Below are 27,745 nucleotides of genomic sequence, written 5' to 3'. Positions count from 1 at the left end.
GAAATGCAAGCCAACTTTCCTCGTCTTCAAAATTCTGTGGCGTAAATACTGGGCAGGTGCTTGTGGTTCTTGTATGGAGCTGTCAGCCAAATATTGCTGATCCATTTCTCTCCCTTGATTACGTCACATCCCCCATGCAGACTTAGTCCATCACGTTCTCCCAGATAGTTTGATTCATTGTCGACGTAGTGGTTGTACCAAAATACTGCTGTCCCCTTCTTTGGTTTCATCACTAGGTTTGCATCTTTACAGCGAAGTGACAGATTGCACTTTTCAGAAACCACCTTCAAAATGATTTTTATAAACATATGTGATCCATAATTGAGTTCGTCCGGGTGTCGAATTACTCAAATTACTAATATAAACACTTACATCGATTAAATTCTTATCATTTTCTACCTGATAAATAAATCAAAACTTTTGATTTTAAAATATCAAGGAAATAATTTGTCATGAATTGAAATTTAAGTTTCTAGTGCACGGTTTGAAATTCCGCCGTTGTCTAGTACATCCAAAATAGCAATCCCATCGTGCATTGCTTTGATTTATTGTTTACCTAGTAAAGGATTGCTTGGTTATCTATTTATGCAGAGGTAATGTTAGGTTATGAAACTATTTTTTCATAGGCCTCACTTACTGGGAAGCTACAAGCAGAGCTAAATTTGCTTATGGAATAAATTATAAGACTAGATCAGAATATTCTGTTTAAAATTAAATAGAAAAATGATTATTTTTAAGAGTTTTATATGGTGCCATAAAAATGAATAAAAAGGTTATAACGTGAAATAAAAACAGGTATCACAATATCTGCCTACCGTTGCTGTGTATGTTTTATTGTCAGCATAAACAAATGCCGTTTCGCCACCCTCTTCTACGTCATTCATATATGTCATAATAGTAATGAGTCTGAAATAAGATTAAGATGCATAGTCTTAGGTAGGGATTTTTTGCAAGTGACTGGGTTGTTGGTGTTGTATGAATCTTAATAGCTTTTATTTTTTCACTAATTCATATTGAAGATGGTTTACTTCAAATTTTGGAAACTGAAGTGTGCAAATTTGATGACATCACTAAACACCATCCTAGTAGTATATTTTCGCCCGTCATTCATTGACTTTTAGCCTTTGCGAAGTTACTTTACGCCATTTTTAGCAAGCAGGTGTTTACGATCGTATGTTGGCTATTCTGAATCTCCTCTACATAGAAGTGTCTATTAATGATAACGTCCGTCAAATGATACCCAATGCTGCATAAGCTCAGCTCTTTACTACTGTGGGACCTTAACGGGCAACTCTGAACAACGGACAGATATTTTTCTCCACAATGGTCTTTAAGGAACCAACAGAAACCTCTAATCAACAGACAATTGCACGTGTGTTGTATCTGCAGATCCATTTGTTGTATCTGACGAATAGTTAGCATACAACACATGGAAAATAGTGTTCAAAAGGACAAGTAAGTAGAGTCAGTTTTTATGTAAACATTTCGAGCTTAACATTTCATTTCAAGAAAAGGATATACATCAAAATCAAAGTGTCTTATATTATGTAAAAGCTTTTTTCGAGTACATTTGTGCATGAACACAGGTTGAAAAATGGGGCGGCCAAGGAAAAATTTAACACCCATCACGAATAATTTTGAAAAAAACTATATTGTTTTGCTAAAAGGGGGGGGGGTGCCATACCCCCCTCCCTTCGTCGGAGGCCCTGTTGTGTAAATATGCATATGAATGATAATTTTATCAAGGTTATACCCCCACTGTCATCTTTACCTTACATTATGTTTTAACTGCAAGCACATGTCTCTGATTATGAGATACCCTACCTGCATATAATGCATTTTCCAGAGCCATCCACTTCAGCTTTAATCTGGTGACAACATGGCAGATCAGAGCGTAAATGCGTTTCACTGTCAAAATGCGCGTGATAATGTCCTTTTGGGTAATAGTGAGCAACCTAAAAGGCAATCAGTCAGCATTTATATCACCACTAAACTTAGATTAAGTTCTTATTGCAATAAATTTTGAGTCAACGTGATATACAGATAAAATTTATAAATAAAAGAACAAAAATGACAGTTTTGGAATGTCACTACTATTAGATTGGCACAAAACTTTCGACTCCATGAAAATGAACAGATGCTCAAGATTCAATCACCACAACTTACCTGAATGGATTCTCCACCATAAACAATCTTTTTTGGCAACTTTGTTAATTTCACTACTCTAAAAACAACAAGAAATTGAAATAACATAATTATCATTAAACAAGCGGCAGTGAATTTTTTCAGGAAAAAGTATATTCTTAAATTGGTTTTCAAACATACCAATCACCCTTCGAGAAATCTTAGTTATATCCCAAATTCGTCAATCTTGTCTCTATACATTAAAAACAAGTTTATACCTTTGACGGAGATCAGCCAGAATGCCTTCCCTTTCCCAACCAAGCCACGTTTGTTCGCTATGTCTAGCCATGAACCTTGGGTCCTCAGCAAACCAATAATTGACTTTGTCTTCTATGTGCACAGTATCCATGGTAGCCCATTCATCTTCTGTTATGACACCTGGAAAGAAATTCCATCACGTCTACTGTAAGAAATAGCCTCATTTAACCAAAACGGCGTGAACCTGACTGTTTTTTTATCCTGGTCCTCTTGGTCCAAAGCAAATAGCTTAGAAAATCTGACACTATAGTAAATAAAAAAGCTCACTAGAAAGAGTTTTTTCTTTTGACAATGCAGACACAAGCCTTGGTTGCTCTTTGGACTTACAAGTCAAAGGTCGTTATTTCCTTTTAAACCATCAGCCTTAGGTAGGCAAAAGTACAATTTAATTATCTACGAAAACTACTAAATTCTCAAATGTTCTGCACTTCAACAAATGTTCTGTTCAAATTTTGTAAAATGTTCTGCACTCGTTCTAAAAGTATTAATTTTTTTACGTATAAGCTGCCATCTTCAAAAACATTTGAAAATAAGTTCACAATGAATTATTGTATCGATTCTTTCTCTATTTAAATTTGAGCTTGTGGAAAAATACTTGGGAATTGTAATGTATACTAACCATCTTCTAATTCTACAGGAAAGATTTCTGTAAACCTAAAAGAAGTGGGAAAATATTTGATAAATTTATTGATTAAACATATGTTTTGGTTATCTAAATTGTACAATAATGAACGTTGACATAAACAGGGAAAAAAGGGTAGCTAAGCAAGTAACGAGAAAACAAACATGGCTGCAAATTTATACATAATGAAGTTAACATAACGTCGATACACTTTGCTGCTTGCAGACAAAGATTTGATCACAATCAAAGCAAGAACATAGAAATAAAATTACTGAAGAAGCAAAATAGCATTTTTTTCACCCAGAAGCATGTCATTCTCGAAAGGTGATTTGTACTTAGACTCGTGTTCATTATACATTATTTTAAAAGACCTGAATAACTACATAAATTGAAAACAAAACTTTAGCCTAAACATTAACTCAACATAAACATAATTAAAATTTGCTGTTGGATGAATAATAGCCTTGATAAGAGATGATAAGAATTATGAATCGAAAGACAATTTCTTAGCACCCAAAAGGTATAAATCTTTCGATACTTTCTTGGTAGAAAAAGACATAAGTCTACAAAATAAAGAAAAAAGGCTATTGTAAGACGGAGCCGTGCAAAAAAGCTATTGTCAAAATTGATTCGAAAATGTCTAGTTTGAGACATTCTTAACGCTGTTAGGGGGAAATGTAAAATCTTGGGATAAGATTAAAGGTTTTTTATACTAAAAAGATTTTGAATAAGGCAAACGAGCATGATTGTAATAGTACTAACACATTAGTGACTTCTTCTTCATCTGGTGTGACAAAGACGATAACCCTTGGCATTCCTGATGTTAGCTGAAAGCATAAATTAAATAATGAAGGAGTTTCTTGCCGAAAGCTAATGATACTCATTTGGTATTAGATACATTGTGATACAGAGGTTAATTAATTTATAAATAGCTACATTATCAAATTTAGAGTGGTTCTATATCAATCGCAATAACTGAAGCCAGCGCCTGTTTTGGGACAGCATCTTAAAGATTGTTTTTAAAAATGAATCCTAACAGCGAAATAGGGCGTTTATTAAGCACTTAATAATTGAGAATAGCTCCATAGCTTGATTTCAGCGTTGAGTACCCTCAAAGCAGCAACATTGGAAGTTTCGTCAAATAATTCTAATGACCTCACTAATGTTGGGGTATCCACTCTTTCTATATCCACCTTAACGGACATTGCCTTTTCAATAGTGTACGAACATCATACAGGTATTAACAGGCATATTGCATATAAAATTGCAAGTAAATGGAGAGGAATGTAAGTTTTTTGTAGAGATTCGTTGTGAAAGCGCGCGATGCCTAAGATCCGCTGCGACCTAACGCTAGACCTAGAGAGCACACGAGACAAGACGCCATGTTTTCACTCCGACCCTGATTTAATCTCTTTACCCAACTCTAATCCGAGGCTAGTGGAAAATGGTTTATACCTTATACATTACAAGATTGATTTTGAAATATTTCTAAAAAGCAGACAAACCTCTTCTATATCAATAACACCATCATTATTGACATCCCAAAACTGAAAATTATCCCAGTAAGGTTGAGCCCTCTTTCTCCCTGAAATGATGATGTGAACATTTGATCTTTTAACAAGTAATTTATTGCTTATAGAATATGTACATAGCTTCTTTCTAGTTAAAGATTGCATAGAGCAGCCGAAGGTTGTCAAATAGGAAATATATTTAATACAGGGGCTCGCTAAATTGCGATGCAAAGGAACCAAGGCAGAGACTACGGACATTATATATTGGGGGAGGTTTAAAATTATGGTAGGGCATAAATTTGGCTTTTTGAAAATTATGTAGAGGACTGTCTCCTAAACATCCACCTTCCCATTTTGATGTTCATTAGGCTAAGGCTAAATAGCTGACAGAATTTGCAAGTTAACTCTTTTGCTTTGCAAAAAAACATTTGAGCTAAAATCCTCAAGCTATGCATTGGCTGGTCCAAAACGAATGTCACAAGTATAAACAATCCATAAAACTGATTTTTTATAAGCTTTGAATTATCAATTGTCTTACAGAGATATGAAGAGGGACAATCAAGCAGACTTTATATAACTAAGGTCAGTTACCTTCATTTTTAACGTAGACAAATTTCTTATCGAGTCCAGACTTTGCTTCACTTGTTATTAAATTTTGTTGCTTTGCTTTGTTCACCATATATTCAATTTCATCGTCATTAAGAAAATTTGGAATTTCTGCAAAATAAAAAATAAAACAATAAAGCCAGATAATTGTGCTTTATGCGTAATGTTGAATTTTTCTATTGTGTAGGATATTTTGTATCTTCTTCTTCAAAAAGGGATTTTATCCTTACAATGATGGTTTATTTCTTTTGAAGGAAAAATTGTTGATAGAGCAAATAAATTTTTACTGCGTAGAATTCATCAATTTGGAAGTTCTTCCGCTATCAATAGTAATGAAAAGCGAAAGAAAATAATTGGCTAAAAATTATCAGATATTTTTCATTATAGGTTATGAGGGGATTTATAAAGCTACAAATTGTGTTTAATTCACATGTTTTTAGTTTTCATTAATCTGACTTTGACGGAAGGAAGTAGACTTAAAGGGCAATTCTTTTATCTGCAGTATAGTAGCTGCTAATAGGCAAGATACGAAATATTTACTCTTTTTATGCGGTCTTGAAATGGTGCTAGAGTAAGAAACTTAACCGATCCGGTCAACAGAATCACGTGACAGAAAAATTGACGTCAGCCGAAACCACTCTATTGTTTCAGATTCCAGCTTAGACCATATAGTGGGTAGCAAATTATGTCGAATCTGCTGCAGCTGCACATGAAAGGCCCATTTTAATAAAAAGCTACCAACTTTAAGTTCATCAACTACCATAGAGAATTACAATAGCATGCATCTCGCATTTTTATGCGAAATAGCAGATATAAAGCCGTTTTTACACGGACAGATTTTGTCGAATTCAATTGTGTCGAATTTAGTTTTGCTTCAGTTTTGCTTCAGAATGCCCCTTTTACACGATCAGATTTTGTCGAATAAATAACAGTCAAACACATCATAAATTGTAGACAAAATGAAGAAGCAGGTTGCTGAAACTGCCATAGTTATAGATAGCAATGGCTTTGAAAAGATTTCAAAATAAGAGGCGAAACCGTACAAAATGGACAAAAAATGGCTGAAACACCGTCCTATTTTGAAACATACTTTTCACTTTCTTAAGGGATTGTGCTTCACCAAAGGAAGTACTACATGAACTAGAATTCAGCAATTTTATGATCATCAACTACAATAAAGAATTGCAATAGCATGTATCTTGCATTTTTAAGCGAAGTTACAGTGCAACGTGGTACCTCTTTGTTAGCTGAGTAACTATGGAAACTATCTACCAGTTTCCAGGCTCCGTGTTTTTATAAACCATCCCGTTTGCTTTTATATCTGGCGCGAAAAAACGTGATACTCTGGTTGCTATGCAGACGCTGAAAGTGCTTTAGTGGAATGTTGTGTTGTCTATTTAAAACACATTTTCCAGCAGAAGCTGATGTTTTCTATCTAGTCGCACAAGCCCTTTTTTTGTTTAGTTTCGTGCGGACATAAACCAATAGCAAAAGTTTAGCAACAGCAAAATTAAATAGCCAAGTAGCAAAATTAGAACGAATTTAATGTGCGAAATGTGCTCACCAAACGTAAGAGGTCGCAAGGCTCTTGTGATCAAAGTAAGTGTTCTTCCATTACCAATATCAACCTTTTGTTCGTGTCCTACCTTTAAAAGCAAAAAAAACAGGTAGTTATTCTAATCAATTTGCTGTAATGTCCAACCTTCATATTTCAAATGCTCTTGGTTTCAAAGTGTCTAAAATTTGGCGCGTTGGCAATAAATATGTGAAATCTAATAATTCAGCTCTTTACCAATTAAAAGTCTTCAGTCTACAGAATCATTTGCTGAATGACCAAAAGTGAAATGTCTTGAACTTTAGAGTTTGAAATGGTTTAATAAACGGTGCAAATTAAGATTTATCAAAGCACTTATTACCATGTTGCTTTGCCTTACCCTAAATCCTTGCAGTCTTGTTAATCCTCCATTTTCTGTTTCATCCGTGACATTTTCGGGTTTCTTGTCCTCTGTTGGTCTTTCTTCTCCCCTCTAAGCAAATTGATAAATTTTCAAGTTGCAAACTTGAGCAATCGGCTCTATTTTTTAGAAATTCTGTTGCCAGAAGTGCAAAATAGAAATTCCCAGATAATTATTTCATAAATTATAAACTAAATTGAATCCCATAGTTTTTGCTAGGTTTTGTTAAAGTAAATTTTAAATAACCTAAATGTTCAATTAATCAAATAGAAGAAATTCACTGTTGATGTTTAAAAATGATCATCGTTAATAAACATAGTTTGTACGTAAGGCCTTTTCCAGCATCAAGCTTTTTCGAGTGATAAATGAAATATAACTTCAATATCAAGCTATTTGAATTAAAGCTTGACAATAAAAACAGCAACTTACTTGAAACGTAGCGTTTTTCAGTTCCCTGACTTCTCGAACCAAATATAAAGAAATAAGAATTGATATGACGAATCCAAACGTTTCCAATTTGTTCATTGCTTCGATTTCTTCAAGCCTCTTTACTAAAGCTCTGCCCGTAGTAAGCTTACATTAGATCAGGAAGATTGCCACGAGATGTTTATTGTTACGTCCGTGTCATACGTCACCGGTCGTGTTTTGAGCATTTGGTCTGCAATTGTTTAGTTTTCGGGATGTGTGAAAACATGCTAGGGCAACGGTGTGTTTCTAAAACAAAATTTTATTTGAATCAAGAAATTGGAGCTTTGGCGGTTAGACATAAAAATGCGAATATGCTTGACCAGATAAATCACTTCGAAGTAGCAAAAATGAGAATCTTTTTTTAAAAGTTGAAATAGGTAAAGTTCTGCGTAAGATATGTTGTTAAATAAGAAAAGTGGAAATAGAAGAAATGCTAGTGAGACTCTTTTAGATGTTGTTTATTTTAATCAGACTATGCTCTTTAAAAAAGTATCTGTATCTTAGAGTTTTACATTCTTTCCCGAATCAGTGAAGTGTGTCTCGGTGCCTTCAGTTTACGCGAAACCGTTCAAATGGCAAGATATTGAAAAAGGATAAATAGAGAATTTTTCATGCCCAATTTTGGTTTTACCTATCTGCTCTTCTGATCTACGCTTGAGATACTACGTAGATCACTACGTAGATCACTACGTAGATCACTACGTAGATCACTACGTAGATCACTACGTAGATCACTACGTAGATCATTACGTAGATCGGTCGCGTTACTACGTTTGCATGGCAAATAAATTGCTCCGAGAGCCTCATGCCCATCTCCCGTTGATATTATTATTCAAGCAATCTTGAACTTTTTGAACTCTTTAATCATTAAACTTTTTGAAGCAATGCTTTCTCATAACACAATGTCTTCTTACATCAAGATAAGCCACTAAAACAGCCCGGGCTGATCAAATCAGAATTGATCATGTTGAATTTTTATGTCTGGTGGCTCCTTTGCACTTCATACAGAAACGATTTCAGTCTCTTCTTGCCTCTGCGAAAGATTCTAGGCACATTCTCGTTATCCCTATAACATTACCAGGTCAACAAATGCTTTTTCAGTTTTTCATTGCCATTCTCTTTACACAGGACATGAATGAGAAAACCTGCTTTGAATTTAGACAGATAAAATAGAACTTGCTCAAAAATCAAGGGCAATACGATCTCATTAGAATCTTCAATTAGTTCTAATTACTTCTCTAACTAAAGCTTTTATGTAGTTGAACTTGATGGACAAAATACATCATTATTATTTGATAAAAACATACTTACATGGCCATTCGTTACTGAATGGTTTAAGCAATATTTTTGCTAGTTAATAAAATCTAAAGAGCCAAATAACATCGCAGTACTAACGAAATCTATATTATTCTACTTTCTGATCACGTATGTTTTAATAACGAAAAAATTTTCAAAAAGGAAAATATATTCTTTCACGAAAGACTCCAGTTTCAATAACTGCTTGTTCAATAGTTATCGCTTTCTGTTAACTCATAATCGAAACTAACTTCTTATCATAATTGGCATAGAAAAACATTATACTTGGCAGATAATGCTAGGCCTGATTTGGAATACTTTTTTAATTAAAATACTGTGACTATAATCGTGTGCCGAAGTCCAACTTGCGTTGCATGGTAAACTCAGCGAAGAGCCAACAAAGTGTTACTACTTCTAGCTTCTAGTCAATCTTTGTGAGCATGTTTCTAACAGATCTAATATATCTTAGAGATATAAAGCTCGCTATTGTCTTCACTGTCAAAAGTTCTTAGGTGTACAGACTCGGAAGATCTTTGTGGTTCTTGTATGGAGCTGTCAGCCAAATATTGCTGATCCATTTTTCTCCCTTGATTACGTCACAGCCACCGTGCAAGCTTAACTCGTCCCGTGCCCCTAGATAGTTTGACTCGGTGTCGACGTAGTGGTTGTACCAGAAAAGCGCTGTCCCTTCTTTGGTTTCACCACCAGGTTAGCATCTTTACATCGATTTGATAGGTTGAGCCTGTCCATTGATATCTAGAAAATGTATTATATATTATTTATTTACATGCAGTGTTCACGAGTCGAGTCACAGACCATAGTTTTGGTCAAGAAGGATACTCGATTTTTACAACATTCCTTTTTCTCTTAATGTGTTTCCATAGCATGATTTACCTAAAAATTTTTGCTTCACAACATATCTCTTTTACAAGAATCTGCAAATCTTCCTTGCGGTACCTTAGGAATCTGCAAACCTTCCTAAAATTGTTTGCTTCACAACATATCTCTTTTACAGGAATCTGCAAACCTTCCTTGCGGTACCTTAGATGAATTAGATTTCGTGGTGTATTATAATTCGCGCGTACTTGAGCTCGCGCAGTTTAAACTCGCGCACAAATCTTTCATATTTTCGCGCAGCCTTGAATTCGCGCAAACGAGAAAGTAAACAGGATAATACAACAATTCAGATCAAAAGAAATTATATTTCTGAACGTTTCTCTTTACTAAAAGTAACCTTTTTTAAGAACTGGTCTTCATACTGGCGCTCTTTTGCTCAGAAATCTATAATCCCAGCCCTCTCAAACCTTTGACAGCTATATCTGGTCGGTTTTGCATGCGGTCATAAAAGGATGTCAACCAATTTGCCTGTATTGGCTTCAAAATACTGATTTTCAAGTCTACTTTGACTTGTTCTGCTCCACAACCATTTTGAATTTGCTGCTGGACTTGTTCTGCAAACCAGTTTTGGGCCTCCTTACGAAGAAACGCCTTGCAACTTCTGTTCACTGTGAGATCAAGGGGCTGGTAAGTATGGGTCATTTCGTCTGGCACTGGAACCATCTTTTCGTTATTTTTAAGCACCAACTGCTTCACATCTTCAGTCCATTGGCCCTTGAAAACATCAGCTAGCAAAAGCCACTCTTGTTTCTTTCTCAGCTGTAGCTCTTCTCTCTTCTTTTCTACATATGGCATTGAAATTTTTAACACCCTTTCTTTGGATTTCTCTTCATTTGATCAATGGTTTTCAGCGTGTGTGTGATGTGAAATTCCTTTGGAAAGGTGTAGTCCGGATGACAACGATCAGTTTTTTCTTGATAAATCAGCTGCATCGACAAGAAGTTTCAACTTGAGCTTATTGCAAACGTGCCAGTTATTTGTCTTTTGTCTGTCGAATTTGTTATGGGAATCGATTTTCCTGCTTTCTTTGTCATAGCATATTGAGAAACAAGAAACAATTAAAGGGCTGTTTGGTCCAAGTTTATAATTAAATCGTCTGGTATTTTATGCGCATTCACAATCTCAAATATGGCCTAGGTATAAGTACCTCAGTCTAAATAAAGCCTTTGGTGAAGCTTTTAAACTAGGTCTACATTTCACTTTATCTAGCACTTCAGATTACGCCAGGAAACTAAGTTTCAGTTACAATAGTTACAAAGTTACAGTGCAAGACCCAATATAGGACTGGGTACAAGAACAATAGTTTGAAAATTGTCTTTGTGAAATTTTTAAAGCTTTTTTGCATCCCATTTTATCCAGTACGTCAAATAACGCCAGAAAAAAGTTTCAGCTTTATAACTTGCAATGTTAAGAAGGTTGTAATGCTATACCAGAAAGAGGACTGGGTATCAGTACCCCAGTCCAAAAATAGCTTTTGGGGGCTTTTTTGAAGCTTGATATGAACTTCATCTTATTCAGCATATCGAATTGTGTACTTGTACCAAACTTCATGCTATTGTTATAACATGCACAATTCTACTGCTATGCGTCTGCACTATCAGGAAACTCGAGAAAGCAAGTTGTTTGACAAAACGAAAAGTTTCCACAGCCATAAATCTTTGCTTATAGGTCAGATCACATTGCTCTTCAAAAATCTTTTGCTCAGTTTTGCATGTTTTTTCCGATAGTATCATCAGATTTGAAAAATTCGAAAGTTGAAACTTTGATGACCGTGCGTTTTTCATGCTTCCGGAAACGCAACTTCCGGTCATTTGCCAGAATGTTCCCAGAGCTTAAAATGATCAGTGGCCTTTACTCTTATGATTTAAACTCTAAAAGCTTCGGTTACCCAGTTTGCTAGAATGTTATGCGAAATTCTCTGTCTACCCTTTTCGCAAAAAACTAGAGACATGCAAAAAGAAGCAAACTATTGTTTTGAAGCTAGTGACTCTACCATATCAAAGTACCAGAAAGTTGAAACCGAAGCTGTATTTCGCTGAAGGAAAATAAGGGACTGTATCTGCATACCATTTGTGTGTATGTTTTATTGTCAGCGTACACAAATGCTGTTTCACCACCTTCTTCTACGTCATTCATATATGTCATAATAGTAATGAACCTGAAATAAGGAATTATATTTTTATGGTTTGTAACCTTACGTTAGTTACTCGAAGCATGAGAAAAGGGCATGACATTAAACTAAAAAGAAACAATGGCAGTTTCGGTTACCCATTACCAGCCATAAATAATCAAGTAAACAACAGGATTTTGTTCAAGTGACATTCTACCTGCATATCAGGCATTTTCCAGAGCCATCCAATTCAGCAGCGTGTTGATGACAACATGGAAGATCTGAGCGCAACTGAGTTTCACTGTCAAAATGTGCATGATAATGTCCATTTGGGTAATAGTGGGCGACCTAAAACGCAGTCAGTCAGTAAATATCTTACATCGAATAAAAGAGAGCTCTTTTTAACAGTAAATGTTACAACATAGAAAGAAGACCAGTTCGGCAGATCGGCTGATTTTGGTACAACAGCTCAACACAATGAGACTGCTCTGCTGGAAACATGTCTATATCAGCTTTCTGTAACTTAAGACACACTAAAAAAGTAGTTTGAAATATGAATAATTGCTAAAGCTTGAAGACCAGTGACTTACCTGGATCGGTTCTCCACCATAGATTATCTTTTTTGGTAATTTTGTTAATGTCACTACCCTACAAAAAATTCAAAAGATGTCACAATAGAATTTTCTTCAAAAAACTATTTCTTCTTGCATAAATTTCATACAGTTATTTGGTTTAGCTGCTAAAAAGAAAAAATGAATAATTTAACTAAAACAGACAGCAGAACTTCTGAAGATGCATCAAAACTCTCAATATGATTGCCCACATTGATACCCACTCCCTATGCACTTTGTCCTTCCTAACTCTCGTGTTCCTGTCAATATCCCTAGATGACATTGCCTTGTCCAACCATTTATTTTGTTGATGTTCCCATTGTTGGTTCAATAATTAATATTTTTGTTTGCTCTTTGCCCATATAACATCCTTCAACATTCAATGCTTCGGAACAGGTTTCTTACCTTTCACGAAGACTTGCCAGAATCCCTTTCTTTTCCCAAGTCAGCCACGTTTGTTCGCTATATCTTGCCATGAACCTTGGGTCCTCGGCAAACCAGTAGTTAGCCTTGTCCTCGATATGTATTGTGCCCATGGCAGCCCATTCAATCTCTGTTATGATACCTGAATAGAAAAGGCAAAGCTCGCATCACTTGTAAATAATGATGACTCTGGAAGCTTATGCTAGCCCTACACTGCTCATTAGGTATATGTTCTGTCATGAGTACAATGAAACAAATAGACAACAAGAATGTTTTTATACATCATAAATATTTATGATTATACTCAAAATTCCTCTCCCCAACGATCAGAACTTCTGTTTATTCCAAAGAATACCGGATTGAAAGTTTATCTTGCTTACTGTGTTCTCCTACGCAAGCGCAATCAGAAATAAGTTTACAATAGCAATCAGTATCATCCATTGTAATAATTCCACGAAAAAATGCAGAATGTTAGTATTGAAAAGTAAACTTAAAGGTAGCTCAAGTAGATTTAAATTGGAGTTGATACAAACCATCTCCTAATTCTGCAGTAAAAATCTCTGCAAACCTACAACAAATACTGAAAGAGTTCATCAATTATTAAACGGAACCCCTTCCCTACCTAGCAAAAGCAAAACAGAGGATCAAAGTATTATTCTGTTTGGGCACGTGTGCATCGGATAATGGGTGGATGCATGTATCGTTGTTGTAGTTATTAGAAGGGGAAAGTATTGTTTCTAATAGAAGGGGAAAATGCAATTCGCATCTTATGTGAATGTTCAAAACAGATAATCTGCGCAACTTGTTGCATCATCTCTTTTAAAAGAAATCATTGCTACACAGAAACAGTAATAACATTGTTTACTTTTTATATTTGCAGAAAATAGAAATAGCATAACTTTGTATGTACTAACACATCATTGACCTCTTCCTCATCTGGAGTAACAAAGACGATAATCCTTGATATTCCTGATGTTAACTAAAGCAAAAAAAGCAATTCAACGCATTTCCAGTTAAATACTGAAACAATTTTTTGTTGAGCTGCATGTTCTTATTGAAAATCACTTTGCGTTTAACGTGAAGAATGAAGCAGAGAAGTGCTGGAAATGTTGAAAGGCAATGTATGAAAACAAGATACCAGAAATTGTTCAACAGGCTTTGTCTCTAAGGATTATGTGATACAGCTGCTCTTGTTACAAAATCGGGATGATATTTGTATTTCTCTTTCTTCCCATGAGGTGGGATTGGCAATAGCAACTCTAAATCTGTGCCTTTCATTGAGAGGCCTATAAGTTTTTGCAAGGAGGTGGTTGGCAAGATGTGGGGTTAATAGGATGTATTGGTGATTATCTATATTGAAAAGATGGTCAATGAACGACAGCTAGCTCTAACAGTCAGAAGAAAAGCAAGATTATTTCAAATAACCGACAAATCAATTTGTCAAAAGTAACCCGTGGCAAATAAGGAAAAAGATAAATTGATTTGAAGTAAAACAAATGATTATTAGGCAGTTGAGGCATTTGGCCATGAGAGGTAACGAATATTGGTTGAGGCAAGAAAAATACTTGCTCTTAACTTGAGTTTTATCCAAGGGTCTAATCGAAGTATCAAAATTAGCAGAATGTAATTTAGGCCAAGTAGTGTTTTGAATAGAGTGGGTCATATAAAGACACACCTCTTCTATATCAATATAACCATCTTTATTGATATCCCAAAATCGAAAGTCAACTATATCAGGTCTAGCTCTCTTTTTCCCTAAAATATCAAGATATAAAAGACTTTATTAATATGAGAACCCTGTATATACAATGATTACAAAATAAGACAACAGATACTCTTTGTCAGCAAAAAACCTTTTCTGTGCAAGCTGATCAAATTCAAGGTTGGAAGGCAGCAAAATTGATGCTGCAATTAGCTGTAAAGCTTATAAGAAATTTGCATAAAGTAAGCATATATATATAGTCCACTTGATCTGGAGAGCATATTCAGCACGATCAATCTCATATTCGGCATTATCACTGTCATGGTCAGCGTGATCAATCTCATATTCGGCATTATCACTCTCATGTTCAGCATGATCACTCTCATGGTCAGCGTGATCAATGTCATGCTCAGCATAATCAATTTTTATGTTCGGCATGATCAATCAATCCAAATGATATTTTATACCTGATTATTTCCTCTTTAGAAAAATGGAAACAATAAATGGACCATGGAGAAATTAATGTGCAAACAAGGTAAGGTACCTTCACTTTTAACATAAACAAATTTCTTGGACAGTCCCGATTTTGCTTCACTCGTTATGAAATTTTGTTGCTTTGCCTTGTTCACCATATAGTCAATTTCTGCGTCATTAAGAAAATTTGGTATCTCTGGAAATGCAAGCAAAAAGCGCTCTAGTTACAAAAAAAATTGTTGCTTATTAACCTTGGTTAATAATTGTAATATAACTAGCATCAGCCTTAAACTTAACAAAATCGAGTTGGCTCCTTCATAAAACTGATAAATAATTTTAAGGATGCAGGTTGTGTAATCCGTAGAGAAAAATATAAATACGTAAAGCCAAAAAAAGATTCGCCACATCACCCACATCAAAGTTTATGAGAAGGATTTGCATCTGCGAAAGTATGAATAGAGGACAACTCTCTAGATAAAGGCAAGTTAAAAAGTTATTTTTTGGAAGGAGTTGTCAACTTTTTAGAATTGTGGTTTCAAAAAAGTATTTGGCACCGATTATACTCTATATATGGTGAAGTCATCTTCATACAACTTCAGTCTGAAACTATAACGTATCTTGTCCTAAACGTATCTTGAACTTAAAATGACGAACTTCGATACTGTGCATATAAAATGGCCTTTAAATACTTTATGTCAGTCTAAACACAAAACATGCGCTGTCGAATTACGTAAAGCTGAACGCACTCTAGCTCTCTCTTTCGTATGTCAAACAAAAACGTGTGTCATTCGTTCTCGTTTGAAAGAAAATAAATTTGGATAAGAGGCTACTCCATCATTATTCTAAAAACCATAGAAACAACTGTCTAGTCACAGAACCGCAAGTTTTATTTTATTTAACAGCACGTATTTCACCTTAAATTCAATGAAATAAAAACTTTAGTAAATGTTGGCCTACTTCTGAATATGTTTTGTACTCAAGTTGCCATGGACTTGCCAAATGTGCTAAAGTGGAATGCGCTTGATTACTGGCTGATACAAGTACCTGGAGATGTTAGTGTTTTCTTATCTCACTCGAAATTGCAATCTATTTTACACACAGCTCTCTACAAAAATTGTTAGATGCTAGCTGTACATTTTAACAAGTAATCAATTTTCCTGTTTCGTATTGAAGTGTAAAAACAGGTATTCATTTTAGAACGAGCAGCTTCTAACACTTATCAAAATAGCTTAAAAGGTAAAGAAATCTACGTCAATTTGGTTCTTTGCTTACCAAAGGTAAGAGGACATAAAGCTCTTGTGATCAAGGAAAGAATTCTTCCATCGCCAATGTCGACTTTCTGCACGTGTCCTACCTTTAAAAATAAAAGAATAGTTTCCTGGTATATCAAACTCTCTGGACTTCAGTCTTTTAAACTTCTTTCTCCAGAAGATTATATAATCGATTTTTTATGCAAAAAGGCTTGATAGGTAGGACAAAAGATGGCGAAAGCTTTGACAAAACTGAGTCTAACTTTGGATAATCATGCATTGCTGAAAATTGTTATGATCAGACGCAAACTTGATAAGCAAATCTAAGGTCCCTTTTGGCAGTCTGAAGGCCGGTTTCCACTTGATTCGCTCTGGTCGCGCGACTTGGCGAAATCGAATCAACAAGTCAGCGAATTGGCGAACGCGACCCGTCGCCCAGTAGTTCAACTGAGTTGAACTACTCAGCGAATGGTCGCGCATTCGCAGCGAATGAGGAAGTTCAATTTGCGCATGCCCCAATGTGCATTCGCTCAGTAGCGCGACCAGAGCGAATAAAGTGGAAACCCGCCTTAAGGATTCAACACACTCTAGTAATGCTGCGAGCGAAGCGAGCAGAAAATTGTTCGCGACCACACGCTTAAAGTAAGCTTAAAATACAAATAACTTGCAGTAATTTTCTTGCAATAATGTAAAGCATTTTCCTATTTTTCCTAAGGCATGCTTTTAGTTTGCTAATTCCAGTCTTAAAATGGAAACAGTCAGTCAAAACTACATTAATACATCAAAAAACAGCAGTCATTCAATCATGTTTTTCTTCAATAATTTGATGAAACAAAATATCGACTTTGTACAAGAAGTGAATATTTGGCACTAAATATTCATTTCTTGTACAAAGTCGTTATTTTATTGTATCAAATTTTGTTCTTTTTCGACGTACAACACGCACAACCTCATTGATTATGTTTTTCTTTACCCTATATTCTTGTAGTCGAGTTAATCCTCCACCCTCTGTTTCATTTTTGACATTTTGAAATTTCTTTTCCTGTTCTGGGTTTTCTTCGTTCCTCTAAACATAATTGCATATTTCAATCATTCGCAATTGCTGATGATTTGATTAAAAATGACTTGTCTTGTTCAAAATTCTGCTTATATATCAGAATGATAATCATTAATGCATTTTGTACTGCTGCTTTATAAAACTTGCATTAATGACTAAATGCTCGAAGACCTTTTGCATGCAGTCTAAAAACACTATAGACTACATGCAAAAGTCTTCGAGCATTTAGGCTTTTAAGAAATCAGTCAAACTAAAAACAAATAAATATCATATTACACTCTTTTTTTACAAGAACCAGATAATTTCTGCCGAGGCTCCATGTTTTCATTTTTGGAATGACAGTTTTTTATAATGTTGTTTTGATTTTAAAATTAATTTTTCTACAACTACATACAATAAATTGGTTCTAAGACCACAAATAACAGATTGGTTTGATAAAATATCATGTTTAGTAGCACGGTTGGTAAAATCATCCCAGTTTGTTATCATAGAGTAAATTTTAAAAAGAAATCTAATTTCCTTTTTCAATTTTTCACCCAAGACTTGGCACGTTCTTACGATGTCCTTATTCTTTTGGCAAATCGAGCATCGGTGTTAACTAACAAAGTGTGTTTGTAAATAATGGTTTCTCCGTCTGAATCTCAGCCTGCAAACATAAACAGCGACTTACCTGCAACGAAGCGTTCTTCGAATATAAAGAAATAAGAATTGGTATGACGAACCCAAACGTCTCCAATTTGTTCATTGCTTCGATTTCCTCAAGCCTCTTTACTCAAAGTTCTGTTCTCAGTATGCTCGCATTAGGTCAAGAAGATTGCCACGAGATTTTTCTTGTTACGTCCGTGTCATACGTCACCAGTCGTGTTTTGAGCAAATTAACTGTAGCGAGCAGTCAGGTAATACCATCAATGCAAATAATTTTATGGAAGCAGCTTTTGCATCACATAACCAGGTAAAAGCAACAATTTCATAAATTGAACTCTATCTAATTCACAAAATCAGTTCGAACTGATAAAGGTGGATCAGTTGGCTACTTTCAACGTAGCTGTCAATTATAAAAGTTTGAACGGCATCTTTCCATACGTCGAATTGTTCCGAGATTTCGCAGTTCAAAAAAGGCTGTAATTCTAATAGCTGAATTTTATTTTGAAACGTTTCGTACTTCTTCATCAAGAAAACACCTCTTCTCAAGATTTCTCATCGCTTCTCCTTTATTGCAATGTACTCAAACTTTACTGCTACATGTTCAGCCGTAAAACGCAGCAGGAGAGGGAATATGACATAAAATCAATAATCTCGTGAACACATTGTAATGGACATGGGGGTATTCGAGTTTTTATCGGGGCCATGTGAAGGCCCCTTGCTGTTAAACTATTTTGGCTGGAAAGCCACATTTGAGATGAATTTATAACCATTTCATAGCTAAAAATACTTCTATCTTCTGCTTATTCACTTTCGCCAGATAATATCGAAATATAAATCATTCAAGATTGGTATCTGATGAAATTTAGGAACTACTTCCACCAGAAACAGTGAAAAACTCTACTTTTTCGGGAAGAAAGAGGAGTCGTTGGCAATTCTAGCTGAAAAACGTGTAAACAGGAAAATGATGAGCATTAAGAAGAGAAACAAAGCTTTTCTAAAATAGACCATTGCAAGCATCATCAAAGTATTTAAGTGTCGGAAGTTACTTCCAACACTAGTGTCATGGAGCTTAAAACACAAATGATGGACTTACACATTACTAAATCTTGTAATTCACAATTATTATTAATCTAAATGACAACAATTCAATAAACTTTATAAAGTCACTAGTTAAGAAATACACAATAACAAATCCTAGCTAACATTTATGTAAATTTTCTACAAATTGGCAAACATCAAACAAAGACATTACCGAGTAAACAAAATAAGGATGGTTGTACTCCGGCTGAATTGATTAAAAGTTGATTAAAGGCAAAACTAGCTGGTCTCTTAATTCTTGAACGGATTCTGTTAAATATATAACGACATGTTAATAGTATTAAAATTTGATGGTTATTCTGCGGTAAAAATTTGTTTATTTGAGTATAAAAACAATTAACGAAGCAAGAAACTGCCGTATGAAGATAACGATAAAGGTGATGTTTACTGCAGGCATTATTTTCACTAGAAAGTCCATATATCATCTATATAAATGAATCAGCGCTGTGGGCTCAATAAACCTTGCTATATTGTCAAGCTATTACCTAAGAAGACAACTACAAAATACGCGACAACAAGATAAACTCATACTTATATGCAAGCAGGTAGTCGTCGGATAATTCAATATTAGCTACTCCCCATAGTTTAACTAAAATACTACAGCTTTCAATTTAAAAAAATATATATTAAAATCTAGCAAAGTTTCTAAAACTTTGTTTAGCTGGCTTTAAAGAGCTTTTCCCTTAATGCATGGATCTTGCTTAGGAAAGTGTGACGCTGCATGTAGAAGCCGGACATGGATCTCTGTCCGGTGTACGAATTCCTCGCATGAAAAACTCTGCAAGCAAACAAATCAGATGTAAACAACCAGTCCCACAATAGTCTTGCATTTATATTTTGATAACGCCGGGATATTTACAACATGAAACACACTCTTTTCTTATCATATTGTCATAAAAAGGAAAGGCTACGATGGGTACAATCTTTCCGAATTAGAAAAAATTTAACCACTAGATAGCTAAATAATTGATTTTACGGTAGAAATCATTCATTAGAGGTAATGACAACAGTACATCAATCAGCAGCACTGATTTCTAGAGTTTGGGTGCCTGACTAAGGAATTGAATGGTGAAACAAGAATGATGCTAGTTTCCATTAAATATTAAAAATAATTGAACAATTTTTCTTCAGAACCATACCTCCAGTTGTCAAAAATGGCAGCTCTTCCTGGCCTTGGCTTAACGACTATTTCATTGCTCGGGTCACGTATAAGCCTCGTCAGGCTGTGAGAAGCCTTGTAGAATTTCTCAACTTCTTCAAAAGAGAGGCAGCTAAGTACATCACGGTCGTTTGGGTTGAATCTGGAAAATATTAATAAAAAAATAATTCAAAGTAACAAAATCATCAGTTTTCTTTAAAAAGGAGAATAAAATTCTATGAAGATAAATCTATTTGCTTTGATTATAAGAAAATAGAAGCTGGAATGCCTGTCAAAGTCTTTGAGCACTCCTGTCAATGTTGAAAGGCAAATTCAGCCACCCATTCTTCCCCTCTCCCCCTTGGAACACTGTTCAAGAAAGGCGATTGACGAGTACGTTTTTTGTTGTAACTTTGATTTCTACATAGATTATCAAAATAGTTTTAGGGGGAGGAAGTGAAAGTAGTAGCATACAGCGCAAACTGCCAGGGGTTCCAAGTAATTTTTCCAGGTATTGTAGTATAATAATAACGGAAGCAGTATCTCGTCGAACACGAAAAATAAAATTAATTCTTCCAATGCACGCATTAATAGTATTGATAACGAAATCGTCTTATAATTTGCCAGCAAATCGATCTGAGGTCTTGAAGGCAGTAGAGGACCCATTATCTTGACAGCATAAATTAAACCAAAAGCTTTTGCAGAACAAAAAATCAATATAGGAGAAAACAACCTTATTTGATAAATCTCGTTATCAAAGTCATCCAGTTTTAACACTGTGTCATAGGCTTTAAATAAGAAGGCATCCTTCTCCTGAAATGAGATCACTTCAAAATTACGTACTGCTGCAACTTAGAAAAATTTTAATCAAACAATATTATTTTTCCTCTTAGGATTTGGCTTCCAAACAACCCTCGACAAAGCATTGAAAAATTGAAGAAGTGAATCGTTACTTAGAGTCCAGTGGAAAACATTTTGGGACGATTTTGAAGCAAGGTATGTGTGGGAAAAGTTATATTACACTGAAAATTTCTGGGATGTTGATAAATACGACATTTTCTGTGCGCATATTTATTGTAAAGTTACTGGGTTATTGGGTGACAACATATTTAAGAGTACTGACTCTACAGATAAGCATGGGGTAGGCAGGATACCGGGGTTTTCTTCAGCGAATCATTTCCAAAAAGAAAAATTTCCAAAAAAATATACGAAGATAGCAGGGAAAAGCTGAAACATAAGGTACCAATAGTGCAAAATGATAAATAAAAGTGCAATGAAGTCAAATACACAGTGATTTGCAAAGCTTACATAATATACTGAAGGTATCTTCTTTGTGGCTAAAAATGTATAAGCCTCGGGGTCAATCTCTTTCAGTTTTTCTGCGACATAAAAGCCATCAACAAACACATTTTCTCCACCTTCTCCAGTATGAAAATCACAGTGAAGAGTTTGTAATCTATGTTAATACAAGAATATAAAATATATTGACAGCTACAAATAAAGCAAAAATACCTTATTTAAAATGATAGGTATAGCAAAACTCGTTATGGTTGAAGATTTTGATTTTAAGGTTAATACAATTTCAGAATAAGGTTGAGGTTTAGAAAGAATCAGAATAGTTTTATAGTACAGGATAGCAGACGTTGGTCTGCATGCATAAGAAAACCCATTTCTATCCAATGTGTATCTCAGTTTAAAAATATTTGGTGATTATCGATACCAAAACATTAGGTAAGTGTACAAAGCTGTGCAGATTAAACGGCTTTGTAATAAACTGCCAGTTTCATCTAGCGAAAGAACTGATTAAACAAGAAGCTTTAAAGAAATGGTAGTTCGTATATTAATCAAACTGAGTTCACTTCTTTACTAGACCAAACTGTACATTCTAAAATAACTTGAATTGACTTAGGACACCAAGCACTAAATGAGGTGCACAGCTACTCACCCTGGTGATTCGTAAAAGTATGTTCCATCATTATGACCTTCCAGTTTGATGGACAAGTAGGCTGTGTCAGCAAATTCAAATCCACCACTAACAAATGTCCACATATCCCCATAATGGGTTAATTGGATGTGTCCTATTCGGTTGGCAATTTTTTCAAGGCTCTGAAGCAGAGGAATAATAGTCAAATTTTTTAAGCATCTATCTGATTAAAAAATGGCACTGATCAACAACGAAATAAAAAGTCTAGTATCAAACGAAACTGATTAGCTTGTTTCTTTTGATTAGTGTAAAACGTGAGTTCAGAGAACACCTTAACCTTCCTCCGGATGAAATTTTACCATATTTGCTTTTATGTATCATTTGAATAAATGTTTCTTGGAATGGGAATTCAAGTAAAACCATCTATAGTTTGGTTGGTCTTTACACTTCTGTTCCACAAAAGTTCTGGAACTGTAATATTGCTGGACTCTGGACAAGTCCCAACAAACGAAATAGTATTTTCACTTTCTGTCAAAGCTTAATTATTGAGAAAATTCGCAACATACCTCTTTGTATGGTTCTTCAATGCCATCAATAAATGCTATCCCATACTTTACCTATTGCACAAGACAGTTTCTAGTAGACAGTATACAAATATGAGTAGTCATTAAATTTCTAAAACACTGCTGTAAAAAGCAGTTAAGCTGTTTCTTCAGGGCTGTTTTTACATAAATTTAACATATTATGTTTCATCTTAATATTCATTTTGATGAAAGTGGAGTGTCTAACATTGAGATTAACTTTAAGGAACATGGAAATGGTTATCACTAGTTTTATTTTCTGTTGAGGGAAATCAAGCTAGGTAGTAATATACAATTTTCCCATCAGCAAGGTATGGCACAACATAGGAACAAATTGATAAGCACTTGTTGTTCATAGTATATTGATTGTGACGTTGTGTTGCAGTTTTGTCTAAGGATGCCTACACAAGCCTTCTTTCATTGATTTGGTGGCAAGGAAACACCAATGCAATCTAAATCTGCAAAATTTGTATAGTCTATAATTTGACTGGATAAACCAAATATTTTCAGTACAACAGCAAGAAAAACAACATACAATTTTTTCAAGATATTCCAACAACTTTTCATCAGATTTAATGACCTGAAAAAATGATTTAAAGTTGTATCATAAAACCATATAAATATATCTGTGTATCCAATTGAAAAATTATTAAAGTCGCAAGTACCAATATTAAGCATTTATATAATATAGATTCTTCCAAGTTTTTGTTTGCCATAAAGAAAACACATAGATCTAAAGCTAAGAATATCTGATAACACTGTTGTGACTTCCTTTTTCCTTTGAAGAGCACAACTCCAACAGGTTGGCCTTTCAGAAAATTAACAAAGAATACACTATTTGAAATACTGGAAAGTCACCATTTCATTTAAACTGACAGTGTATTAAGTATTTCTCAGTACTCCTATGATCTCTCCTTGCCCCCTTACATTTTCCCTTGTCAGAGCTTGAGCACACTGTGGAAGGATATGTTTGAGACTATGATATTAAACAGCAGATATCCATATAATAGTTATGGTAGAAAATTGAAGGAAACTTTAAATTATTAAAATTTTTAAGATCTCAAAACATTTCAAAGCTTGAAAATTTTTACCTCATCAAACAAAGAATCTTCAATACCTCTAAATCTTTCTTTATTCCATAGATGCTTTTCTATTTCTCTTTAAAAGAAACAAGTTACTTCAAGTTACTTTTTATAAAGTATTTTGAACACAAACAGAATGAATCTTTTCAGCTAAAATATTGACAAGGTTAGAATTATTCCTAGTTCACTAATTCTCAAAGCGTCAATCTGTTTGGACAGTCTATGGCCAATTGAAAACTAAAACACCTACTTGACATCAAAACAATGATATGATTGACCATATTTGTTCTTGTTGAGCCAACTACTAGTGAATGTACTTTTGTGACCATCAGGCCCTGAAAGAAATGCCAAAATAAAAAACTCAGCATTACAGATGGATTAAATTATTTATGTGGTTCTCTGCCTGTTTAGTTTTGGGAGAATTTGCTGAAACAAAAAAAGCATAACACCAAATGTTTTTTTGCACCAAGCTAACAAGTAGAGAAATACTGAGATTTGATTCCATAGCAACCTTGCCTCATCTTGACTAAAAAAATTCAATCATATCAGTAGCAACAAAAATTTGGAGCGGTAAGAGTTTGCACAGTTTGCTTACTACCTGGTGATGAAAATGTTCTTTGAAATAAATAGAAAACTTGATACACTACAAAAAACTTACATTCAACTGTCAATGAATCCTCCCTGCTGGTTACTGACTTCGGTCTAATGTCCAACGGAATCTAAAATGTTCTCAACACTTCAGCATATTGCAGTCAAACATGCATAATGAAGAAACTAATAAAGAGAACAATCAGACTTAATTACAAATAAAAGATCTTGATTTAAAAAAATTAATTTTTAAACAACTTTTACAGATAAAATAATACCTGATATGTATCAACAAGCTTCTGAAATGTTTGAGGGTGATAACATTCTTGGCAGGTACAGTGATCCCTTAGCCAGAAATAATGACTACAATGAAGATAGATTTGTATTTAGAATAACACCAAAGAGTTAGAGTATGGCATATTTGATCCAAAGCATAATGTTATACTTTTGGGCAGAAGTTGCTCAATACCATAGTGAAATTGGGGGGGGGGAGCAAAATATTTTACAATATGCAAACTGCATGTTTTTACTGTTGTTCAAGTTATATGGAAATCAAGGATGTGGGGAAGCACTTTAACCATTATCTCCAAATGCTCTTGATTTATTCTGAAGTATTATTGAAGAGAAGCTCACAGTGACCTCATATAGATTGAGGGCTTCTTCTTTAAAGTACCCAAATAAGCTCCACAATAGCCAAGTAAACTCTGCTTAAGCTTGAACTACTGTTTACAGACACATAAAATTTAGACCCAATGTGAACAATGTGCCACAAGCCCTATGTAACCTTATTGAACCAAATAACTGTAGTTATAAATATGAAACCTGGCAAATAAATGATATTCAGAAAAGTAAACCGAATAAGCATCGGGATGATTTAATACTACAAAATAAGAGACCACAACTATGGAATAATCCCCCAAAGCCTATTAATGATACAAAAAAGAAAAAATCACTTTATCACTTAAAGAACATATACTGTCAAAATATTATGAAATGAGAGAAAAATGAAATGTAATCCACATGCTATATTATCTTGTTCCAGCTTGTTTCTGTTATTGCAATTACTGTTATACTTATTTATATTCAAATTATACCTTTTGTTAACAGCCCAAGCTAGATAAGTCCATACTTTTCTTGGGTCACGTAAAGTACAGTTTTAATAGAGTACTCATCTTCTGTAGTATACAAATAAAATTGAATTGAATGTGAAGAACTATCCAGTTTAACTCTGTTTATAGTAAAACACTAGCTACTGTGACAGATCTTTAACTGGCGACAATTGGTGTGACTGTGACTGGGGTCTACTGTCTGTAGAAAATCAAACTATGGCCTAAGTTTGTTTTAAGCTTGGTTTCCACTTTGAGTTAACGCGAGTTAATGTGAGATAATTTTGCTATCTGACATGGTTTAAAAATAATCTCATAGTGGAAACGCTCATTAAAAATTATCTCATGAAAATTAAATCCTGTTAACTCACGTTATCTCATGAACTTGGAATAAAATTTGTTTGATTCCAAACTCATGAGTTAAAGAAGCTGATGCCTGGGAGGGGAATGTGCAACCATTTTTACAAAGGTTCTTACACAACGTACTTGCGTGTTTACTATAACAGGAAACAACAGGAAACAACAAGAAACGAATACAAATGAGAAGAAACAATAAGGAAACAACATGAAACGATTTGTGACTTTGCAGAAACGACTAGATCCCTAAAACGAGGCAAGCTTATCCATCCATGCAGGCATTGTCATCTTTGTTGCATTGGCCTAAGTGTTCGGTCATGTCGTTCTCCACTGCAATAGCTGTTGTCTTAGATGAGGTTACGGAAACCCAGTGATAATGCTTAGTTATGTTTCTACAACGCTAATTTTAGCAAAAGCAACAGAAACTAAAAGAACAAACTCCAATATATTAGAGGAACAAGCTGTTTAGGTTGACAATCTATTCTTGAACAATGTTTTGTTTGGGAGCCTAACCCTAAAGCCTCTATAAAGTTTCGGTAAGTTCCTAAAGCAGTTGAATTCAGGGGGAAAAAGGCTTGATTATTAGCCAAGAATTAAATTGATTAAATTGCTTTATTTCAACCTTCCCAGAAGTTGTTCCATGTTAATCCCAATGCCAGTGAGATTTGCTGTTACAATGTTGGCACTTCATATCAGGCTTTCATAGTTTAATTCCTCTTACAAAAATACCATATCAACATCTACTATCATAGCTATTAATGCAGTTCGAAGTTCCTGTTCCAGGTGGTTGCATCTTTTTTGGAAGATTTTCGGTACCAAAAACCTTAGCAGATTGTGAAGGGCATTTCTAGCAAAAAATCTTTTCCTTCTATGTATTCTCAAAAGCAGAAGTAAAATAAGTTGTTCTTTTAAGACGCCCCATAGCTGCAAGACTCAAATGAATTTGATTTCTGGTATCTTAATACTTGATTCTACCTCAGGTGGAAAACGAATCGGTACATGGGTTAATTCTTAGTTAGCTCACATTATCTCATGCTATTTCACACTATCTGAAGTTAACTTGCATTTAGACCATAAGTTAATTTTCGATTTTAACTCAGAATTATCTCACATTAACTCATAATGGAAACCAAGTTTTAACATTTCTGCAAGCTTGGTTGATTTGTTATAGTTTTAATTTGAACCTGGCCTGTTGCGATGGGGAAACTGTAGGTGACGCATTGGAATTAGGCTTGTTGCATTATGAACTTGGTTTTTTTTAATAGGGGGTCTTAATTATGCGTTTTTAAGTATAAGAAAAGCAAAAGTAAATAGGATATGATGTGAGTGTTCTAAATATGACGCAAATATGATATGATGTAAGACTGATTTCTCCTCTAGACATTTGTATGAGCCAAAGTATACACAACCATAGTGACAGAACCAGGGTTAGGGTTAGGGTTACGGTTAGGGTTAGAGGGCTATGACAGTGTAAAGTGTTGATATCAATCATCTTACACTTGCGCAGCCTGGCCATTTGAAAACATCAGATTTAACCCTTGGCTATTTTCATGACATGCTACAAGCTTGCTTGAAGATGGTGCTTTATATGAAAGATCCCTCTTGGCAAAAGGGCCAGTTAGCCCTGGAAACTTTCTCTGTATACCATTATTTCTCACGATGGTTCTTTCCAAAACATTGCTGATGGCTGCGTACGACCGCTTCAGCACTGGGAACTTTTCTGTCGTGAAGGTTAGTTTTGAAATTCCAGTACACATTTCATAACTCAGGCTACACAGTCGGATTTTCCGGAACATTTTCTC

At 34.7% G+C, this 27,745-nt stretch overlaps 3 protein-coding genes and 1 pseudogene across 3 annotated transcripts; all 4 read right to left on the bottom strand.

The window, feature by feature from the left end:
* Positions 1-25: 25 nt before the first annotated feature.
* LOC135691229 (transmembrane prolyl 4-hydroxylase) lies at positions 26-7,782 on the bottom strand. The gene is made up of 12 exons (XM_065209036.2): positions 7,566-7,782; positions 7,116-7,208; positions 6,746-6,827; positions 5,167-5,292; positions 4,570-4,649; positions 3,827-3,891; positions 3,062-3,096; positions 2,403-2,562; positions 2,167-2,224; positions 1,825-1,955; positions 816-906; positions 26-284 (listed from the first exon to the last, which is right to left on the bottom strand). Exons 1-12 carry the CDS (start codon positions 7,659-7,661, stop codon positions 27-29), a joined length of 1,275 nt encoding a protein of 424 aa, XP_065065108.2. The 5' UTR covers positions 7,662-7,782; the 3' UTR covers position 26.
* Positions 7,783-8,801: 1,019 nt separating this feature from the next.
* On the bottom strand, positions 8,802-19,015 carry LOC148960320 (transmembrane prolyl 4-hydroxylase-like). Its single transcript, XM_089116078.1, has 11 exons — positions 18,095-19,015; positions 16,390-16,471; positions 15,188-15,313; positions 14,617-14,696; positions 13,856-13,920; positions 13,475-13,509; positions 12,924-13,083; positions 12,498-12,555; positions 12,125-12,255; positions 11,865-11,955; positions 8,802-9,656 (listed from the first exon to the last, which is right to left on the bottom strand). The coding sequence occupies exons 1-11, from the start codon at positions 18,167-18,169 to the stop codon at positions 9,534-9,536; spliced, it is 1,026 nt and encodes a 341-aa protein (XP_088972204.1). The 5' UTR covers positions 18,170-19,015; the 3' UTR covers positions 8,802-9,533.
* On the bottom strand, positions 9,706-11,830 carry LOC148960321 (uncharacterized; annotated as a pseudogene).
* A 149-nt stretch (positions 19,016-19,164) lies between the features above and the next one.
* LOC135691223 (trimethyllysine dioxygenase, mitochondrial) lies at positions 19,165-27,739 on the bottom strand. The gene is made up of 12 exons (XM_065209023.2): positions 27,441-27,739; positions 24,759-24,843; positions 24,551-24,611; positions 24,143-24,227; positions 23,902-23,968; positions 23,346-23,390; positions 22,796-22,846; positions 22,251-22,411; positions 21,614-21,761; positions 21,039-21,118; positions 20,307-20,468; positions 19,165-19,945 (listed from the first exon to the last, which is right to left on the bottom strand). The coding sequence occupies exons 1-12, from the start codon at positions 27,737-27,739 to the stop codon at positions 19,825-19,827; spliced, it is 1,365 nt and encodes a 454-aa protein (XP_065065095.2). The 3' UTR covers positions 19,165-19,824.
* Between the last annotated feature and the right edge of the window lie 6 nt (positions 27,740-27,745).

Source organism: Rhopilema esculentum, chromosome 4, assembly GCF_057945365.1.
Source record: "Rhopilema esculentum isolate cy_ngs chromosome 4, ASM5794536v1, whole genome shotgun sequence".
In the NCBI taxonomy this organism is placed as follows: Eukaryota; Metazoa; Cnidaria; class Scyphozoa; order Rhizostomeae; family Rhizostomatidae; genus Rhopilema; species Rhopilema esculentum.
The sequence above is the reverse complement of the archived record's forward strand: the minus strand, read 5'-3'. Positions and strand labels throughout refer to the sequence as shown.